This window comes from Megascapheus bottae, chromosome 27 (genome assembly GCF_031878675.1).
Source record: "Megascapheus bottae isolate mThoBot1 chromosome 27, mThoBot2.hap1, whole genome shotgun sequence".
Taxonomy (NCBI): domain Eukaryota; kingdom Metazoa; phylum Chordata; class Mammalia; order Rodentia; family Geomyidae; genus Megascapheus; species Megascapheus bottae.
This window is the reverse complement of record NC_143535.1, coordinates 4534531-4552847: the sequence shown is the minus strand read 5'-3', so window position 1 is coordinate 4552847 and position 18317 is coordinate 4534531. Positions and strand designations below refer to the sequence as shown.

Genomic DNA, 18317 nt, shown 5'->3' with positions numbered 1-18317 from the left:
TGGTTTTTCCAGCCCATAGCACACCCATGGGTAAATGTGGCATAGCCCTACCAGGTCATCTGCACCTCCATCTCACTTCACCACTCTGAAGTCATTTCTTAGATAGTCAGTAGTCAAAGAAGAAACTGGGTCAGAGGGCTGGCCAAGGGACCCCCCCCAAAGAAAATACACCCCTACCCCCTCAGTTCTTCCCCGTGGGGCTGGGTGAGGAAGGGAGAAGCAGGATTAAGATCTATCACTTGAGTAGATAAGAAACGTCCATCCAGCCTCCCGTGACCATGGAGGCTGGGGGAGTTCCATGGATGCAGGTAAAAAGGCCACTGCTTTGTCCCTGAGCTGCTGGGCTCCTGCTCACCCTCGAGGCTCTATGTTGGGATATTTTAAGCACTGGCTCTCACCTGCTCTGACTGCTGCTCACAGAAGTGACAACTGGTCTGTGGTATTTTCTATTTCATTGGAAACTCAATCTAACAAGGGCCCCAGACATGAAAACAAATAATTACTGCATGCTAAGTGCTGGGTTTTATTTGTTTGTTTTTCTGAAAGTATGAACCAAAAGCAATGGGGATTGGGAAGGAGGGGAGCTTTCCTCTGTGGGTAAGGGAGGTACCATAGCAGAGGTGAGATTTTTTTTTTTTTTAGCTGAGTCTTGAAGGATGAAGGAGTCCTTGGGAAAGGGGGTTGAGAGGGGGACAGAGGAGAAGGTGCCTTTGACAGCAGAGTATAGCAGAACACAGTATTTGGGGGCAGGGAGGAGAATGGAAAGGTGAAGTTAGGAGCCTGTCCTAGGCAGACAAGGGTCTTGCGGGTCACAGGGTACTGCTGAGGCTCTCTGAGCAGCGTGATGACATCGAAGTTCTCTGCTACCACTTCACCAGCAGGCCAAGAATGGGCAGATCCACAGGCAGAGAATGTGGAGGACTGGGGGTTGCCAGGGTGGCAGCTATTCCAAAGGTGATGCCAGTGACCTGGTGTGGTGGTGTTGGCACAGCACAGGACTCCACGAGCATTACTAAAAGCCACTCATGGAAAGCTTCCGAGGGGTGTGTTTCATGGCATATGAACTGCATCTCAGTTAAAAAAGAAAGACGGACAGTGGAAACCATCAGATCTCTGCCAGGCTGCAGATGAGAGGTTCCTCAGATCAGCCAGCCACAAAGCCGGAATCTTCTTCCTCCCTGCCCAGCCCCGCACTGGCTCTGCAGGGCTGGGCACTGGAAAGATCTTGGGTCCCCACCTACATGAAGCATCTCCGGTCCCTGTGCTGATGACAGCTAGAACCAGAGTGACAGACCGGTCACCTGACAAGACATGCTGCTTCCTTTTGAAAACAGGCTGGTCCCCTGATAATCTAGCAGGCAAGGGGATGCTCCATCATAGATAGGGAAATTAGGGCAGCAAAATAACACCATGCAAAAGAACAGGAAAACCTCCCCTCTCATTCCAGAAGGCAGGCTGCCTGAGCTCCTTGGAGTCCAGGATCACTGGGCTTCAAGCTGCCCCACTGTACCCCTGGGCTGTAGCTGGTGCCTTGAAAGGGGAGGGGCTTAGGAGAATGGATGACCATTCCTGTGGGGTCTTGAGTGGTTGAACTGGGGCTGTGAAGGACCACTTGTTTTCCCTGGAAGGCCCAAGAAAGCCTTGCTCTTAGGTCCCTGTGCTCTGTGGGCCCTGGGGGCCATTCAGGAGGCTACACTGATATACTGACTTGCAAGTGAAACTTTCCAAATAGGGGTGGGGTGGGAGCCAGGGAGATATCTGGGTAGGAAGCACGGGGAACAACCCAGGTGCAAAAGTACAGGAACACTGCAGGTTTCATCCTGCCCCAGGCCACCCCCCATCTCCCACCCTTCCAGGGGTGGGGCGAGAAGCATAGGCTGGAGCCCCAGCCTACAGAGTGAAAAGTACTTATGAATGGAAGTGGAGAGAGGAAAGGAGGGAGAGCCATGAGTGTGGGAAGGCAAGAAAGAGCCTGGGGAAGAGCAGGGCAGGTGGCAGAGGGGGCTGGGCTGGGTGGGACAGAGGGGCTCCTCTGGGCAGGGAGCAGGGCTATTCATTCAGGATGTGGGGTGAGGGCAGGGCAGAGAGGAGAAGACAGGAGAGGTGGAGGTGGATAGGGCTGCAGAGGAGGACCTAGCAGGTTTTTTTTTTTTCTCCCAGCATCCCTCAGGCTACTTGTCTCACCACAAACCTCAGTCTCAAGCCACTTGGTTGCTATAGAAACAGGACGGAATAGAACAGATGGTCTCCACTAGCCAAATTCCAATTAAACAGGGCAGAGATGGATAGGGAAAGGAGGGGGTGATCTGACTAGGCCATGGAGGGCTCTGCTCACCCCCCCCACCATCAACCCAGCCTGGCTACCCCAGAATGCGAGGTAGTCCCGGAAGAGGGGCTCACTACTGGGCATCCTACCCTGGCCCCTTCAGTTCTCAAAGATGGGAGAGGTTGAGGAAATGTTGGCTTGGGGGGAGGCACATAATTGGGGGTGTATGCATCTTTAGATGTGCAGAGTCCGGAAATAGAGACGCATGCTTACACATACAAATGCCCCTACATGAGTGCAAGAGTCCTGCTGTGTGCATGCACACATCTACATGCACAGAAGCACAGACCAGTGCAGAAAGGTTAAGCAAAGTCATTACGCAGAAATGCACTTTTAACACAGCACAAAGAAAATGCTTTGGAAACTAAAATGAGCAATTTATCCTCATTTATTTAATTAACATGTAGTAAGACTCCATCAAGTGTCTGCAAAGAGGAACTATAAACACACCTCTGCACTGAATATAGTCCCTGGCCTAGAGAACACAGGATAAATAAAGTGGTAACAGGACCATAGCTCTGGTGGGATGATATACAAAGATCCCTGACAACAGAAAGAAGAAATGATGAATTTGGGGGAAAGGGATTAGAGAAGGGCATGTCTCAGAAGAGGTAAGCTCTCACTGGGCTTTGAAGGATGAAGAGGAGTTTGCCAGACAGTGATACAGGGCTCTCCAAGCACAAGGGAGAGCAGGAAGGAGAGCATGGTGGTCATCTCTGGAAGAAGGGATCAGTCGGCTCATGTGAGGGGAGTCTGGATCGCAGAACGACTGTGGAAGACAAGAGTCCAAGACAAATTCTGGCATGGGTGCACAGTTTCTGACGCAAACACTCCCCATATAGCAACACGCCACCACTTACCTCCGCCTGCAAAGCCACACAGCCGCACACAACTTCGCACACACAACCACAGAGCATCCGCACACTTTGCAAATGTTCAGCAAATGGAGCAAAGATGATTTTGTTTGCTGTGAACTAAACGAGGTGGGCAAGGAGGTGTGAGGGAAAACAGAGCCACTCCATCCTGGCTTTGGGGGAGAGACAGGGCGTGAAGAATCACACAGAAAGAGGGGTTCAGGTGAGGAAAACCTCTGTCATCGGAGCCGAGAAGCCAGCCGGTGATGCCTAACCCCCGAATAGTCACTTAGGAGGCACCTACTGTGTGCAAGCACTGAGCTGGCATCTGCAGAGGTTTTCAGGTCACCTTTCAAGGAGCTGAGGACAACAAGAGGGTAGGCGTGACGGAGGGCAGGGAGGTACTCTGGGTTGGTCCTCGCATGGCGACATGGCCATCAGTCCGAGCCGCGGCCCAGGGGCACACCTGTTCAGCAGAGTCCCCCACCATGAAGGCTCTCAGTCAGTGCTGGCAAAGGATGAGGGGAGAGCGCCTGCTCCCCTTGCTTCAGTCCTGGCCTCTTTCTTGTCTTTCCCTGCTCTCCTGACCACCACACAACACCAGGGAACTATTCTGGAGGCTGCAGGATGAGACATGACTCTCCCAGGTCTCAAGCTAGCAGTGAGACAGGGACAGCCTAAGATGCCCCCCTGTTCCCCTCACTCCTGTCTCAGCTGCTCCAGACACAGGCAGGGGAGCAAAGCCTAGAACCCCCATCTCTGGTCATTTCTCACATGGGATTCACCAGGCGAAGTAGAGGTCCAAAGATAACCTACTGACTCACTGATATCCCCTGAAGGGTTAGGGAAGTGTGACCCTGGGGGTGACTCTGTGACACACTGGCAGAAAGGATCCCCAGGCAAGAGTCAATGGAGGCAGGATTGCAGCTCACAGGGCACCAGAAACCCCTCTCTGGGTGGCCTTGGGGGGAGGCCTGTCTTTCTAGCAGGAACTAGTAGGGGCATCCAAACAGCCCGTGGGGGAGGGCAGGTTGCTAATCACCCTGGGAGATTAAACTGGCAGTGGAGACCAGAAACCAGCTGAGGGGGGGAGCGGGGGAGGGTCAGAGAACAGCTCTAGCCCGGGAAGTGTCAGCCTAAAGCAGAAGTGTGCTCCTGCCCTGCTCCCCCCCCCCGCACCCCCCTCCCTCCCTCCCAGCTCCTGAACTAGTCTAGAGACTTCCAGGGCTGGGGGTGGGGGACCGAAATTGGGTGAACAAACCAGCAGATGATTTTTTAACTAGAATTACTAATGATTAACTAGCTAGTCTCTAGGACTTTTAAACCTGATTTGGTTTCCTGCCTCCTCAGTGCTGAGACAAGCCTTCTGCAGGCCACCTCTGGATCTGCTCTTATCTGGAGCCATTACACAATCCCTATTCCCATGACTGAGCTGCGGGAGGGGGTGGGGGGTGACGGGTGACCTAAGAGGGGCTGTGTCCCAGCATGGAATACTTCATCATTTTCACCTCTCTGACCTCTCTTAGAAGCTCACCTCTCTGCTCAGCCTTGACCTGGGCCAAGTGAAGGGTGGAAGGCACTGCTAGGCTGGGTCCTGGGGGAGAACCCCCAATTCCCTGGTGTGGGGGTCAGGTGCCAGGGAGGTGGAAAGGTAAGCTCTAAATGGAGCGCCCAGGCTGTGGAGAGAAAGAAGCAAGCTGGATTGGGGCAGATTCTGAACAAGGCCCTCACCTGCTGCTCAGCAGGTGGCCTCTGAGTTACCTGAGATAAAAAGCTCTGACTTCCAGGGGTGAGAAGACCCCCGCCCTGGCCAGAGGAGGCTGGTGGCTCTGAAGCCCCTCCAGTGAGGACCTCCAGAGGGGCAGCAGGGCCTGCCCGGGGGTCTTCCTGGCACTGTCTGCAAGGTGAGAGACCCACGTTTCTGATTGCAGTATTTGCTTTTGTATCCTAATGCTGAAGAGCAGAGTGCCCCACTGCCATATATTGGGCTGGTCCCTCCAGCTCAGGGACGGGACACCAAGCTGCTTCACCAGGTCATGAGGCACCAGCAGGCAACGTAAGAGGCCACGTTTGCGGCACCTCTGTGACACCCCTCTCCCTACCGAGTCACCAAATCCGCTCCAAAATGTCCTGCCACCAGTCCCTACGAAGGTACAGACAGCTGGGGGCTCAGGTGAGGCCACCTTCAGGGTGACTGATACAGACAGAGGGTCCTGGCCACAGCTCTGCCATCTCCTGCTCTCCCTGCCCCCACTCCACCCCACCCTGATCCCCTGCAATATGCTGGCTCCTGTCCCCTCTCTCCATCACCAATTTAATTCCTTAATTCCCACGGGCGGTAAGCAGATCTCCCACCACCAGTTACTGTTAATCCAAAAGAAAACAGAGTTGGGAAGGGGTGAGGGGTGGGAAAGATGGGTGAGGGTGGAGGGTACCCATGGGCTGGCTGTATACTCTGCCTCCTCTTAGACTTCAGATAACTGTGGCTGGTGTGGGGACCCAGGACAAAATCCTCAGCTGCCCAGGCCTCTTCTGGAGCACAGGGTTCAAATTGGAGGACCATGCCTGTTGCTGGGGAGCTTCGACAACTTGGTTCCAAGGATAGGAACCAGAAGGCAAGGCGGACAGAGCTTACGGGAGAGGAGCAGCTGTGGCTCAGGTAATGGCCTGGTACTGAAGGACCTGGGCAGGGGAGTAGATGTCATTTGAGGGGGCAGAAAGGGCACCAGTGGGCAGAGTTCAGAGAGCGCTGAGTGGTGAGCTCCACACAAGGGCCGTTTGGGGCTGTCAGTGTGGAGGGCTGGCGGGGGCGGCAAGCTCACTGTGCCTAAGCTTCAAGACGAAGCTGGAGCATTGCCCACCTGGCAGCGATGTGGTCAAGAGGGTTTAGGGCATGAGCGGGGCGTTCCACAATTTGATTTCCTTCCCCAAGCTGCCCCAGCCCTCTGTCCTCTGCTGTAGGGTGGGGAGGAACCTTCAGCTGTGGGCCCTGCTGGGACCTGGGGGCTCATCTTGGAGGGTGAAAAACAACACAGTGACTGCTTTTGCCAGCATGACCACCTGGCCTCACAGCTTTGTCTATAGTGCCCAGCTAGCCTCTGGGCGGAGGGCATTCCTGCTTGCCAGACCTGGTCCCCTCAGCTGGCACCCGCTGTGCATGAGGTCAGAGGTCAGATGCCACCCAATGCTGGCTGGGACATTATGCCTGCTGCTCCTCAGTGCCCACTTTTGATCCTGGCACATGGTGCTGACAGAATGTACCACCCAGTGCTGACCACCCAGATGAGGGGTCCTTACACAGCACGAGGGGCCATAGGCTGCTGGGAGGAACTCTCCTTTTGGAGACTGAACCCTCTTTTCCCAAACTCAGGCCTTGGGTGAGCTGTGGCTAGCAGTGACCCTCCACTACCATCAGGCAGTTTCCTCTGGTAAGCCCCGAGGGTCTTCCACCCGATTGCAGTTAAGGGAGTCAAAGCCCATAGAAGACAGGTCACTAACCTACACACCAACACAGTCTCTCACCAAACGCTGAGACCATTTAGCCTCCAAATAGCCAGTGGCTTCAGTGAATTCCAAGAAGAGAAAGAGTCAGATCTGTTGTTTATGATCCTATATCCAAAGCAATTATCAAACTGACCTCTACCTAGTCTCTAACTGGTAGCTGGGGGCAGGGCAGGCTAAGACTTGGAAATCAGCATGTTTGATCACCTCCCCCCAATACCCAGGCTCTGCTCTATGCCAAGAGCTGAGTGAGACCTTCAGCCCTGTGAAGATGGCGACCAGTCTCAGTGGAACGGGAGCACATGTGCGCATGGGTGCGCACAGGCACGCATGTGCACGTGCACACACACACACACGCACACGCGCGCGCGCACACACACACACACACACACACACACACTGCATGTGACCCCATGTGAGCATACACCACACACAGCCATCAACCTCCCTCATACACACAGAGGATGTAAAAACACTTGTAAAGAAACACATAAACCACATGCGTTATCGTTTGTAGTGTGAACGGTGCACACAGGGCAGTAAGAATGGGGGATGGAATGGCGGGGGGGCGAGTGGAGAGGGTAATGGGGGCATTTCCTGACTGAGAAGCCCTCATATGAGCAGAGGTTGGGGGGGTACATGGAGACCCTCCCAGCAATCCTTGCTGCAGCAGCCCCGAGCGAGGGTGAGGGGGCTCCATGAACTGTGGCTGCCTCCCTTTCAGTACTCATCCAGACCCATTATCTGCCTGGGGGAGGGGGAGGGCTGGGAAGGGTACTGTCCCCTAAGTTCCTCCAGAGGTCCATCCATCAAAGTCAGCAGAGATAATCAGAGTGCTCAGCTGGCCTGGGACCCTGCCTTCTCTCTGGGCACCATAAACACAGGGAATAAATCTGGGAAGGGGCTGTGTAGGACGTGTCTCGGTAGTGGGGCTGGCCACCCTGCCCGAGAAGGGAAGGGGGCCTCCATCCATCATTCTGAGAGATGCCACAATCTAGGCCAATGAGATGGAGATAGTTCGGGGGCGGGGGAGGTGGGCAGCGGTAATAAAATCATCCTGTGCAGTGTGGTGGCTCTGCTCCTATCTTATTTATTTATACTTGGAGAGATGCACGTCCCTGCCTTTGCTCCAACTGCAGAATGTGTGTGGCATGCACTCCATCCCCCAGGAGGGAAAGAGGTCATAGAGATGGCCTCAGAGCTGCGCCACCCTCTGAAGGCCCAGGGCCACGGCTTCCTTTGTGTTGGCCGAGTGATCCTTGGGTTTTTGGAGACTCACAGGCAGGTCGCAAGCCCACCTTTCCTCACAGGACTTCCAAATTCTTTTGTGATTGTAGGGCAGACCCTAGCCCCAGGAACCTAGAGCATGGCGTTGGCTGGTGTCTGGGCCATGGGGTTGCGAGGTAATTCAAGCTAACGGAGCATGGATAATCAGGAACAGCAGAAGGTCCGGGAGGAATTTCTCCTTGGCACTGAAACTGATCAGCTGACTCTTCTGCAGCCCGGTTACCTTCCTAATTAAAGAGGGAGTCTATGAGGCTTAAGTCCCCAGGGTGACGGGCTGGGCCAAGGTGCCAGGCGGAGCTTTGGCTTGGAATGTTTGATGTCAAGACTAAGGTCTTTAGCCACCATACTAGGAAAGGGCTCTGGTTTTTCTGTTCCTGAGGTGTCTCTGGGATATTTCTTCACCCCATCATGAGGCTGTGAGGGCCTGGCTCAGGATTCACTGTTTCAACCCCAGCTCCTGCTCCTAACCTGCCTGGGGCAGAGGAAGCATCAGACCTTTCATCCCAGGAGATCAAAGCTACCCATGCAGGTGAACACCCTAAATCCTCCCTCCCCTCCTTCCCAGGGAGGGGCCACTTCTCTAGGCATCTTTTGGGAGAAGGCAAGAGAGACAAAAATCTTCCAGACACTTGGGATGATCTACAGCATGGGATCAGCTTGCTAAACACTGGATACACCCAGGATCTGGGGCCAGTCTGGGAACCTGTTGTGGGCTGGGGACAGTGCCAGGCAGGTTCGCTGGCAAAGGCCACTGTCCCTGCCTCTGGGGTCTCAGGGAAACTGGGTGGGGAGGCTCTACAATGTGAGTGAGACACACAGACTCAGAGATGAGGGCACAATCACATGTAGACTTCCATCCCAGCACAGCCAGGCGAGGCCCAACAGGAGTGGTAACAGGATGTACCCGGAACACAGCAACTGAGCTTCTAATGCCTCCATCCAAGAAAGCCAGACAGAATCGAATGGTAATGCTACCAATTCCCTGGGAAGATGGAGCCTTTATAACTACCCAAAGGCTTCAAGGGTGTGACCACTGCACAGCTGCTCCGAGACCACCACAGATGCACATGAAACTCATTAATGAGGTGCCACGGGAGGCGGGAGTCTACACACAGTGTGAGTAGTCCAGGTTAGCAAGCTGCCTCCTTTAGCACCCACCTGCCTCTGAAAAGGGGAGCCTTTGCATAGATTAAGCCTGACTTTCTAGACCTGAGTCCTGGCTCTGTCACTTACGATGGGAGTGACCACAGGCAAATGACTCAACTTCTCTGTGGGCCTTATTGTCCAATATGCAAAAGTGTGGAGGATAAAAGTACCTTCCGTGTGAACTGTTAAAGAAGGGTGTGTGTGTACATGAGTGTGTGTGCACTGGGACTCAGACTTTAACTCACGGCCTTGTGCTCTTGCTTAGCTTTTTCACTCAAGGCTGATGTTCTACCACTTGAACCACACTCTCACTTCCTGGGTTTTGCTGGTTCACTGGACGTAAGAGTCACAGAGATTTTTCTGCCCAGGCTGCCTTTGAACCACAATCCTAGATTTCGGCCTCTTTAGAAGGATTACAGATGTGAGCCACTGGTGCTGACTGAGATGCTTCCAATAGTGTCTGGCACCCAAGAATTCCCCAAAAAAGTGCCATCATCACCACGATCATCATCATCACCACCACCACCATCACCATCCCCTATGGTCCACACAAACCACCATCTATTCAGGCAGCACTCACTGCTGGCCCACCATGCAGCTTGCTTTGTGCTAGGACTTGGGGAAAACCAAGCCCCATCAGCAAAGGCACTCTCAGCCTTGTGGAGGAGAGATATAACCCAGGCTCAAATAACTAGCAAGGCAGACAGTAATTAGTTCACAGGATGGCACGAGGTGAGATGCAGAAGGTTTTTTTTTTTTGCCAATCCTGGGGCTTGAACTCAGGGCCTGAGCACTGTTGCTGGGCTTTCTCAAGGCTAGAGCTCTACCACTTGAGCCACAGCACCACTTCCAGTTTTTTTTTTTCTATGTATGTGGTACTGAGGAATTGAACCCTGGACTTTGTGCATGCTAGGCAAGCACTCTACCACTAGGCCAAATTCCCGGCCTGAGGCAGGAGAATTTTTCGATGAAAGGGGTTACCCTCAGCTGGGCGGGTGGCTCGTGAAGTCCTCCAGATAGTGTGACTTTCGACCTCCACATTTAGATTTAGTATTTATGGGAAATAAAGATTTAGTATTTATGGGAAAGTACTAGGCAGGAACACAGGGGTGGGAAGGGGTAGGAGCCCGGGAGGGATGTACCTCTCCCTGTTCCATGCTCTGGGTCTGTGATGTCCTCGGGTATATTCATCCAGTGTGGGCACACAGAACCCCAAGCTGGGGCAAAAGAAAGCCCCACCAACAATGATATTGTCAACAGTGTCATTCCACTCCACGGCCACTGGAGGAGACAACAGTCTGTCCCCAGGACACCTCCTCAATATTAGCGATTGCCCACAGATACCAGGATGAGGAGGTAGGCCTTAGGGGCAGGAAGAATGGCCACCTTGCACATCCTATGGGGATGAGACCACAGAGGGCTGATCTGGATGCCCAGGGGCCAACACAGGCCTCTGCTAAAAGAGATCCTCACTCTATCTCCAGTGACTCACCTGGCAGGGACATCTGCTCAACCTGCCAACATGTGAGCAGGACTGGCATGACCCCCCCTCCCCGCCCCTCGTGGGAGCAGACTGGAGCTGGGTGTGCCACACCAGGCATCTAGGCCTGGCCCACTCTGTCCCCTGCCTGCCTGAGGAACTGGGAGGGGGCATGTTTGTTAGAGTCTTGGTGATGTTCTGGTTTGTTCTGTTTTAGGGAAGAAGGATGGGGTGTGTGTGTGGGGGGGGGATACAGTCAGAACAGAGGCTGCCAGTTAGCAGGCACTGGAACCATTGGTGGGGAAGCAGCCCAAGATGGAATCTGAGGCCCCACCCGAGTGATTCTGGATAAGGCACCCCTCCATTTTAGGAGGACCCTGGGCTAGCCCTCACCAAGGCTACCAGGAAACATTTGGTAGGATTTGCTCTTTAGCTATAGGTGGGTAAAATGCTTTGTCCTGGAGGTTCCAAGTCCCCACGCCCCACCTCTTGGGGGAAAGACAGGCCAAGGCCCCCAAAGGACTCCAGACTCCACTCCACGTTTAGCTGCATGTGGGATGGGTGCTGTCTCTGTCCCCCAAAGCCGTCCTCCATGGAATATGGTGTTGGGAGTTTCATAACTATCATCTCAGAGAAGACAGTTGGAATAGTCTCCAGGGGAGCTGGGTCCCTTTGCTGGAGGCCAGTTGGGTAAGCAGAGGGGGGGGACGGGGGACCGGCATGTCCAGCTGTGGAGAAGCATGTGTTCCAGGACTTTGGAGGAAAGGACTTCATTTAAGCCCATAGGGATGAACTTAGTCTCTCCACTGGGCTCAGGGCCAAGGGCCAGTTGTGCTGCTGGGGCCACTCCTACCGCTGTGTCCCCACGGAGCCACTAGCCAGTGATACTAATGTCCTCTAATGAGATTTGGGCCAACGTGGTTGGGAGGGTTTTATTGTCTGTGGCATGGTAATGAGACTCCTCATAAACTGGAAATGACACTGGGACCTACACAGACAAAGGGGGTGCTGTGGCCCCAGAGAGAGATCAGATGCTACTAGCCAAATCCCATCCCTCTGTCTCCCTTGGCAGCTGATCTAGTCTGTCATGCTTTGTGAGCACCTACTCTCTGTCCCAAGCCAGGTCCACACCCTCTCCTGTGCCAGCCTGTGACCTGGGGCTCCATGTACATACCTTGGGGCCTGCCCAGGTGTTAGCCTACATCCCCAAGAGAGGATATGCCAAGGCCTGTACACCTCTCCTCTGCTCCTCCGCCGTCCTGTCCTGACATTGTGTGCTAACCTGAGATCTGGGGTCAGTTTCAGGTGACACATACCCTCACCCCCCCCTCCCCAGGACGCCCTGGCTCACTGGGTAGGGAGATGGACGTTCGCAGTCATCACAGAGATGCAGTCTTAGCTGGTCTGGCTCCACCTCTGGCTGATCCTAGTTCACCTCCTCTTCCTGATCTACTGGATCTGCAGTCAAAAACTGGTCATGTGGCTTGAGACAGACAGCTAGTTATCAAGCCTAAATCTCATTTCCTTCATCTGTGAGACAGAAACAACAGTGCCATTCCAGGGGAAGAGTGAGATGAAGAGCTGAACCCCAGTCTGAGCTGTGTCTGGGCACAGACAGTGTTACTTGTTACAATGTTGCAGAAAGTTTCAAGCTGTAAGAGCCGACAAGAAAAGAAAGAGGCCCCCAGCACTGGTTCTCTATGTACCTAGAAGGCACTGTCTTGGGAGATGGGAGAGGGTCCTGTTGCCTACTCTCCCCTCCAGTATGGAAGTTAGAAGGAGACCCAGGTCCCTCCTTGCCAGGTCCAGGCTGCTGCCAGTGAATATTCCAGATGGGCAATGGTGCCCCAGCTGGGTTGCAGCTAGGAAAGTCCTGGGCCACACGCTGCAGAACAAAGGCCACCCTGCACCTGCTGTCTACGTTGTACTCGACCACCACAAGGCAGGCTTGACAGGTGCTGTGGCCGGCCAGGCCACCTGAGTCCCTGTGCTGGCCCCTGCTGGTCCCCAGTGGCTGTGCCATGCTTTCCAAGGTACTCACTCCCTGAGCAGTGGCCAGGCTGGGGACAAAAGAAGTCACGTTGGTAGCGAGAAGGCAGCTAAGTAGATCTTTCTCAAGAGAACATAAAAGTGGCACTGGCCAATGAGCAGACTCGGAAAGGGTGAGCCTGTTCGGGGGAAACACAGAGGGCTGGAGGCTGCCATGCTTTACCATTTAAAACACGCCTGGCACTGTGCCAAGAACCGCTCATGCATTCCTTTCAATCCCATTCAAGTTTCTTCAGAATGTGCACGAAGAGAAACCCGTTGTATAGATGGGAAAACTGACGCCCTTAGAGCACGTATCTACCCATCAGTCCAACTGGGATTCCAACACAGTCCAGCAGGCCTCACTCTGCAGTGATTCTGGGTTGCCAGGTTGCGAAGAGAGGATTGGGCTCTCTGCTTTTCTTCCCTCCCTAGGAGACCAGGAATGGTACAGTGCCCAAGCACCCCCAAGACTACTTATTTCTTACACCATAAGGATAAACTTGAGGTTACCCATTGCCCTGAAGATGCTACAATCTGCCATCAGACAGCCTTTCTATGCTGCAAGGTTCAGAGAGAATGCTTGATGTCTTTTCTTCCTATCTCTTCCCTTTCCCTCTCCCGCAGCTCCACACAACACTGGGTGTGCAGAGCTGAAGGGGTTAACTGGAATAAGGGTGTTATCTCCCCGCAGGGCATTCTCTCTGCAAGGTGATCCCAGCTCAGATCTTAGGTTACCTCCTGCCCAGCCACAGCATCTGCTGCAGGCTCTGCAGACCTGGCTTCCATTGAAGGATGAAGGCGGCCTGGGGGGGTGGGGACCAGTTTCCAACTGGCTTTGGGCACAGACTGCTGGGCACCTGGGACTTCTGTCTCCCTCTCCTGCCTCCTCATTTATACTTCCTTTTCTAGCAAGTGGGCTGCCACCTTCTGTCCAAGCCCAGGATGCTTCCAGACAAGTGCGAGTTGTCAACCTGGGCACTCATATGGCAATACGAGGCTTCTCAGGGAGGGCCAAAGCTCCCAGCTCCAGCAAGTCTGCAGAATGCTTCCTAGGATTTCTTTCTCCAAGTAGCTGTGCAGGAAGCAAAGCTCTCAAATTAGGAGCTGCAGCCCTTCCCAGGCATTTAGAGATCCTGAAAGCCTGTGAGGCAGGCCAGGCCTCAGTTAGCTCCAAGTTCCAGCACTGCTCTGGGGGCCTGAAGAAGGATGACAAAAGAAGGAAGTCTCCCCAGGTGTTGCTAAGGACTCAGGAACCTCCCTGCAAGGATGCAGAGGCCCAGCTGATCACCAAGGGCAGAGGAGAAAAACAGAAGCCTCAGCCAGGCTTACTACCTTACTTTCCCCCACCCCTCCATCACCCTCCCTCAGGACTATACCTGGCAGAGTGTCTTGGAAGGAGCAGGCCAAGGGCAAATTCAGGGTCTCTTCTCAAAGTCATCCTCACTGGCACTCTGACATAGACCAGGTATTATCAAGGCTCAGAACCAGCAGCAATCAGTCATGTGTGAACAGTCACTTAATATTATGTATCGGCTCCAGACGGTGGTGACCCACAGAGGACTACGCACACCTCCTAATCCTGCCCTACGGACAGTCACTGGCAGCAGTGTTCTGTGGATCACAGCACGCGCGCGCGCGTGCACACACACACACACACACACACACTTTTGCACACACTAGATCAGAGGTGAAGCTGTCAGATACGTTAGAGTCGAGATTCCGAGACTGGTGAGTATCCATTCTAACCTGGCATGCTGGCTAATGTTCAAAGTTAGAAACAAAAAGACACCCCACCAGGTGAATATACGGTCACCTTTCCGTGTGGCCTGGTCTCAGAGAGGAGGCACTCGGTCTGCCAGGTTAACCAGGAAAGACACTATCAGAAAAATCGAAGACACATTCACACCTCCCTTGGGTATTTTCTATTTGTGCTGAACAATGCACATTAGTCAGCTTCTAAACAATGGCAGCATCATAGATTAGAGCAAGTGGAGCCCACCCTCTGCCCCTCCAGCCTGGCCCACGGGTTCATCTGTCAGTGCAGGATTCTGGCAGTACACTTTTGGCCTTGCCACAGGTCAGGCAACCCGGCAGCAGGCAGGGTAGACTCCTAGTACAAAGCAGCACTGGAGGAAGGACCGGGTAACACCCCTGGCCTTGGGACCTTCTGCAGCCAGGGCCTGCCGGTCTCCCCCGAGCCCGACTTTCTAGGCCAGGTAGTCAGGGCTGCCATTCAGCAGCCGTAGTGTGTAGCATGTCTGTTTTCCCTCCAGTCTTCACTGTAATGCCCAACACTCAGATCACTGGCCCTGGCCTGGCCCCAATGCTCTGCCCCAGAATCCCTACTATACCAGAGTCTCCTCGTGAGACACACAGAGAGATGAAAAGAACCCACCACGAGCCCACCATGAGAACATGCAGAGCACAGGCTGTGGAGAGGGGGAGGCTGTGAGGCTTTGGGCCGACAGGTCTTTGCATGGCATACATGACACCTAGGGTGTGTGTTCTCTTACCAGACAAAAGGTGTGGGGAAGCCAATTAGGGAGGGAGTGGTGTGGGTGGGACACCTGCTCCTCAGGCAGGTTCTCTGCCTCCTTCTCTGTGGGCTCCTTGACCCTCTTTGGGCTGTACTGACCCTCTAGCAAATGCCCAAGAAGGAGTCACATCTGTAATCTCAGGAAACAAAGAGAGGCTCCCGGCCTTCCCAGCAGCCTGTGTGATGCCTGTGGCATCGGAATATACTTCTGTGTTCACTTCAGTAGCCAGATCAGAGTGTTCTAAAGTCATGGGCTATGATCCTCACGGTAGGGGAGTCTCCTCCCTCCCCAACCCCCTTGACTTTCCCTGCCACAGCTCAAGAGAGCCCAGAAAAGAGCAATAGACTGGCAATTCCCGAGACAGAAGCTGAAGCCGGAACCAGCAGGAGATGGGGGGGAGGGGTGGAGAGGAGGGGGTAGGCTGGCGACTTCTAGACCTCCCAGCCTTCTTCATCTGAGGGTGAGACTGGATGGAGTCCCCTCACAGTGGACCCCTGAGAAGGCAAGCAGAGGGGCACAGACACTGACTGGGTCCAGGAGCTCCAGTGAGCCTGGAACTCGGGCTGCCCTGGTGGCTGCATTGTCCAATCTTATCCAGAGCTGTCACTGCAATGGTTCTGTTCTGGGCATCCCACTGCTCTTTGGGTTTGGGGGGAGGGAACAACTCACCTGGAACCAGGTAAGCCCCATCTCCCTGCCCCCACCTCTTGAGAGAGTGGAGCTTAGCTGGTCTCCAACCCCTACAAACAGAATTCATCACCTTCCCATAGAAAACTGGGGAAAGAGAGTGACAAATGGAGAGGGTGAGCTAGTGAGCTCCTCTCCTCAAGCTCTCCAATCCTTTATCCATCCCAGGATTAGATTAACCCCTAGTGTGCTGGAAACCTCCAGGACTCCAGACAAGCTCTCCTTTCTCTGGGTTCTGGATGTGGTCATACACATTCAAAGAGTGCTCAGAAGTCCAAACCCTGGGGTCAGACAAGTCCTGGGATCCGAGCTCCATCTCAGGCTGTCTGATGTGAGTGGAAGGCCCTCTCACTCACAGAGCCCCTGCTCCTTGAAGATGAGCTGTGGCACCTGGATGCCTTAGAATTCCTCCCTCGGGACAAGCAGTAAGGCAGCACTCCCGGCAGCAGGGGTGGGGGCACCACACCACTGCTTTCCTGGCATCTACCCTTGTGGGAGATTTTTCAAGGCGCCACCAGGGAGCTGGCAGGCAGGAGAAGGGGCACTGGAGTGAAGGAGGTGGGTCTCCTGCTTTCCAAGGTGGCCACACAGGACAGCCACACAGGACAGCCAGGCTGGTCCCAGGCTGACAAACTTCCTGACTGTTTTTTGGCATCAGAGCCGATGGAGAATCTATTTAATACCCGTGTCCCAGGAGCAACTGGTTTCTGTATCTCACACCCCCCATCTGACACCCCAAGTCCACGGCCACGTGCTCCAGCCAAGGGCCCCTTCTCTTCCCCAAACCCCTCTGCTGGGTCCAGAGGTCATCTCAGATTTCTGCCCAAAGGGCTCTAGAGCCCCCCTCCTCGTGTCCTGCCGAGAGGCCAGGGGCTCTCAGGGCTTCCCCAGGGACACACAGGGTTAAACCCGACTCGGTCGGATTTGCCTCCTAAACGCATTTTCCAGTTCATTCCCCAGTACGATATGCCCGGGCCGGTCCCAGCCGCGGCCCCTACCCCACCCGTCAGACTGGGCCACCGCGGAGCACCCCGGGGTCGAGCCGGGCTTAACCCCTCGACTGCCGGCAGCTGGGACCTCGAGGAAAAGACACGCGGGGCACCCTCGGGAAAGTGGGTCACGCAGCCACCTGGCTGGCATGAAGCCTGCAGCGCCTCCTCCGGGGAGAGCCCCGGGGTTAGAAGCCGAGTTCCAAGGCGGGGCCGACGAGGGCCGAGAGACTGCGACCCCCGCCCCTTCTTCCCCCCCATCCGGCTGCCTCGGTTTCCCCGGAAAGAAAACCGCAGGTGAGCGGGACGCTGGTGCGCCGAAGGAGGGAGCTCTGCGCGCCGTCGTGGGGTGGTGCGGCCGGAGGGGACCCCCCCCCCGTCAGGCACGGGGTCCACGAGAGAAACGCAGCCCCCTCCCCTGCGGCCCCCCAAGCCCCCGCCCCGCGGCCCCGCGACGAACGCCCTCCCCCGGGGTGGTCGTCTCACACCCCGAGACGGCGATTCCGGCGGTTATTCGTGCATTTATGTAACATTCAGTGTTTCCAAACTGCTTCCCGAGCCGAGAACTGGTTATTAACTAAATAGAACGCGATTACATATTACTACGATCGTGCGGAGCGGAGTGGAGAAAGTGCTCGCGTGCCACCTGGGGACGCAGCCACGGCGCCCGCGCAGCGCGGGCGGCCCGGGTCCCCGCCTCGCCCGCGCCGCCGCGCCCCCTCCGAGCCCCTCTGCCCGAGCCACGACCCAACTTTGCGGGCTCCTTCCGCTCCCCGCCCCGGGCGTGCCGGCTTACCTGGGAGGAAGAACGCGGTCAAGCCCAGGGCGAGTCCCCACCAGTGTCCAACGGCGCCCGCGAGCCCCATCCGAGCCATCGGGGGCCGGGGATCCGGCGAGAGGGGCGGCGGGGAGGGCGCTCCCTGCGCCCCGGAGACCGGCCGGGAGGACGAGGACGGAGCGCCGGCGGCCGGCGGGCGCTGGGAGGACCCAGGTCCGCCGTGGCCGTCGGCAGGGGCGCGGTGCGGAGCGGTGCGGTGGGTGGGGCGGGTGAGATCCGCGCGGCCGCCTCGGGCTCGGATCCTCGGAGATGCCCGCCGCAAGTTGCTCGAGTCGAGCCCCTCGGCTCCTCCCGGCGCCGGTCCCCGCCCTCTCCTTCCACGCAGAGCGGGGCTGGGGACAGGGACCCACCCCCTCCCCCCGCGGCTGCCCCGCGGCGCGGGCTCCGGGCGCGGTCACACCCGCCCGCTCCGCTCCAACTCGCCGGCGTCCATGGCCGGCCGCGCTCCGAGGGTGGCGGGCGGGACGAGCCCGGGCGGCGCGGAGGGGCTCGGGGCCCAGGCGGCGACGCGCGGCTCGGCGGCCAGGCGCCCGCGCTGCCTGGACCGCGCGGCCGGGCACGAGGAGAGCAAGCCGGGTGCGCCGCGCGTCCCCACCGCCGCCGCCAACGCCGTTCGGCCCGGGGCCGGCGATCGCGCCGCT

At 55.9% G+C, this 18317-nt stretch overlaps 1 protein-coding gene across 1 annotated transcript in view; it reads right to left on the bottom strand.

Moving 5' to 3' along the window:
- Positions 1-18114, bottom strand: part of Nectin1 (nectin cell adhesion molecule 1) — a 53695-nt gene extending 35581 nt beyond the window's left edge. Inside the window, exon 1 of the mRNA XM_090319334.1 lies at positions 17635-18114. Within this exon, the coding sequence (XP_090175460.1) occupies positions 17635-17713 (79 nt within the window). The 5' untranslated portion in view covers positions 17714-18114. The remainder of the gene's footprint in view (positions 1-17634) is intronic.
- Positions 18115-18317: the final 203 nt, after the last annotated feature.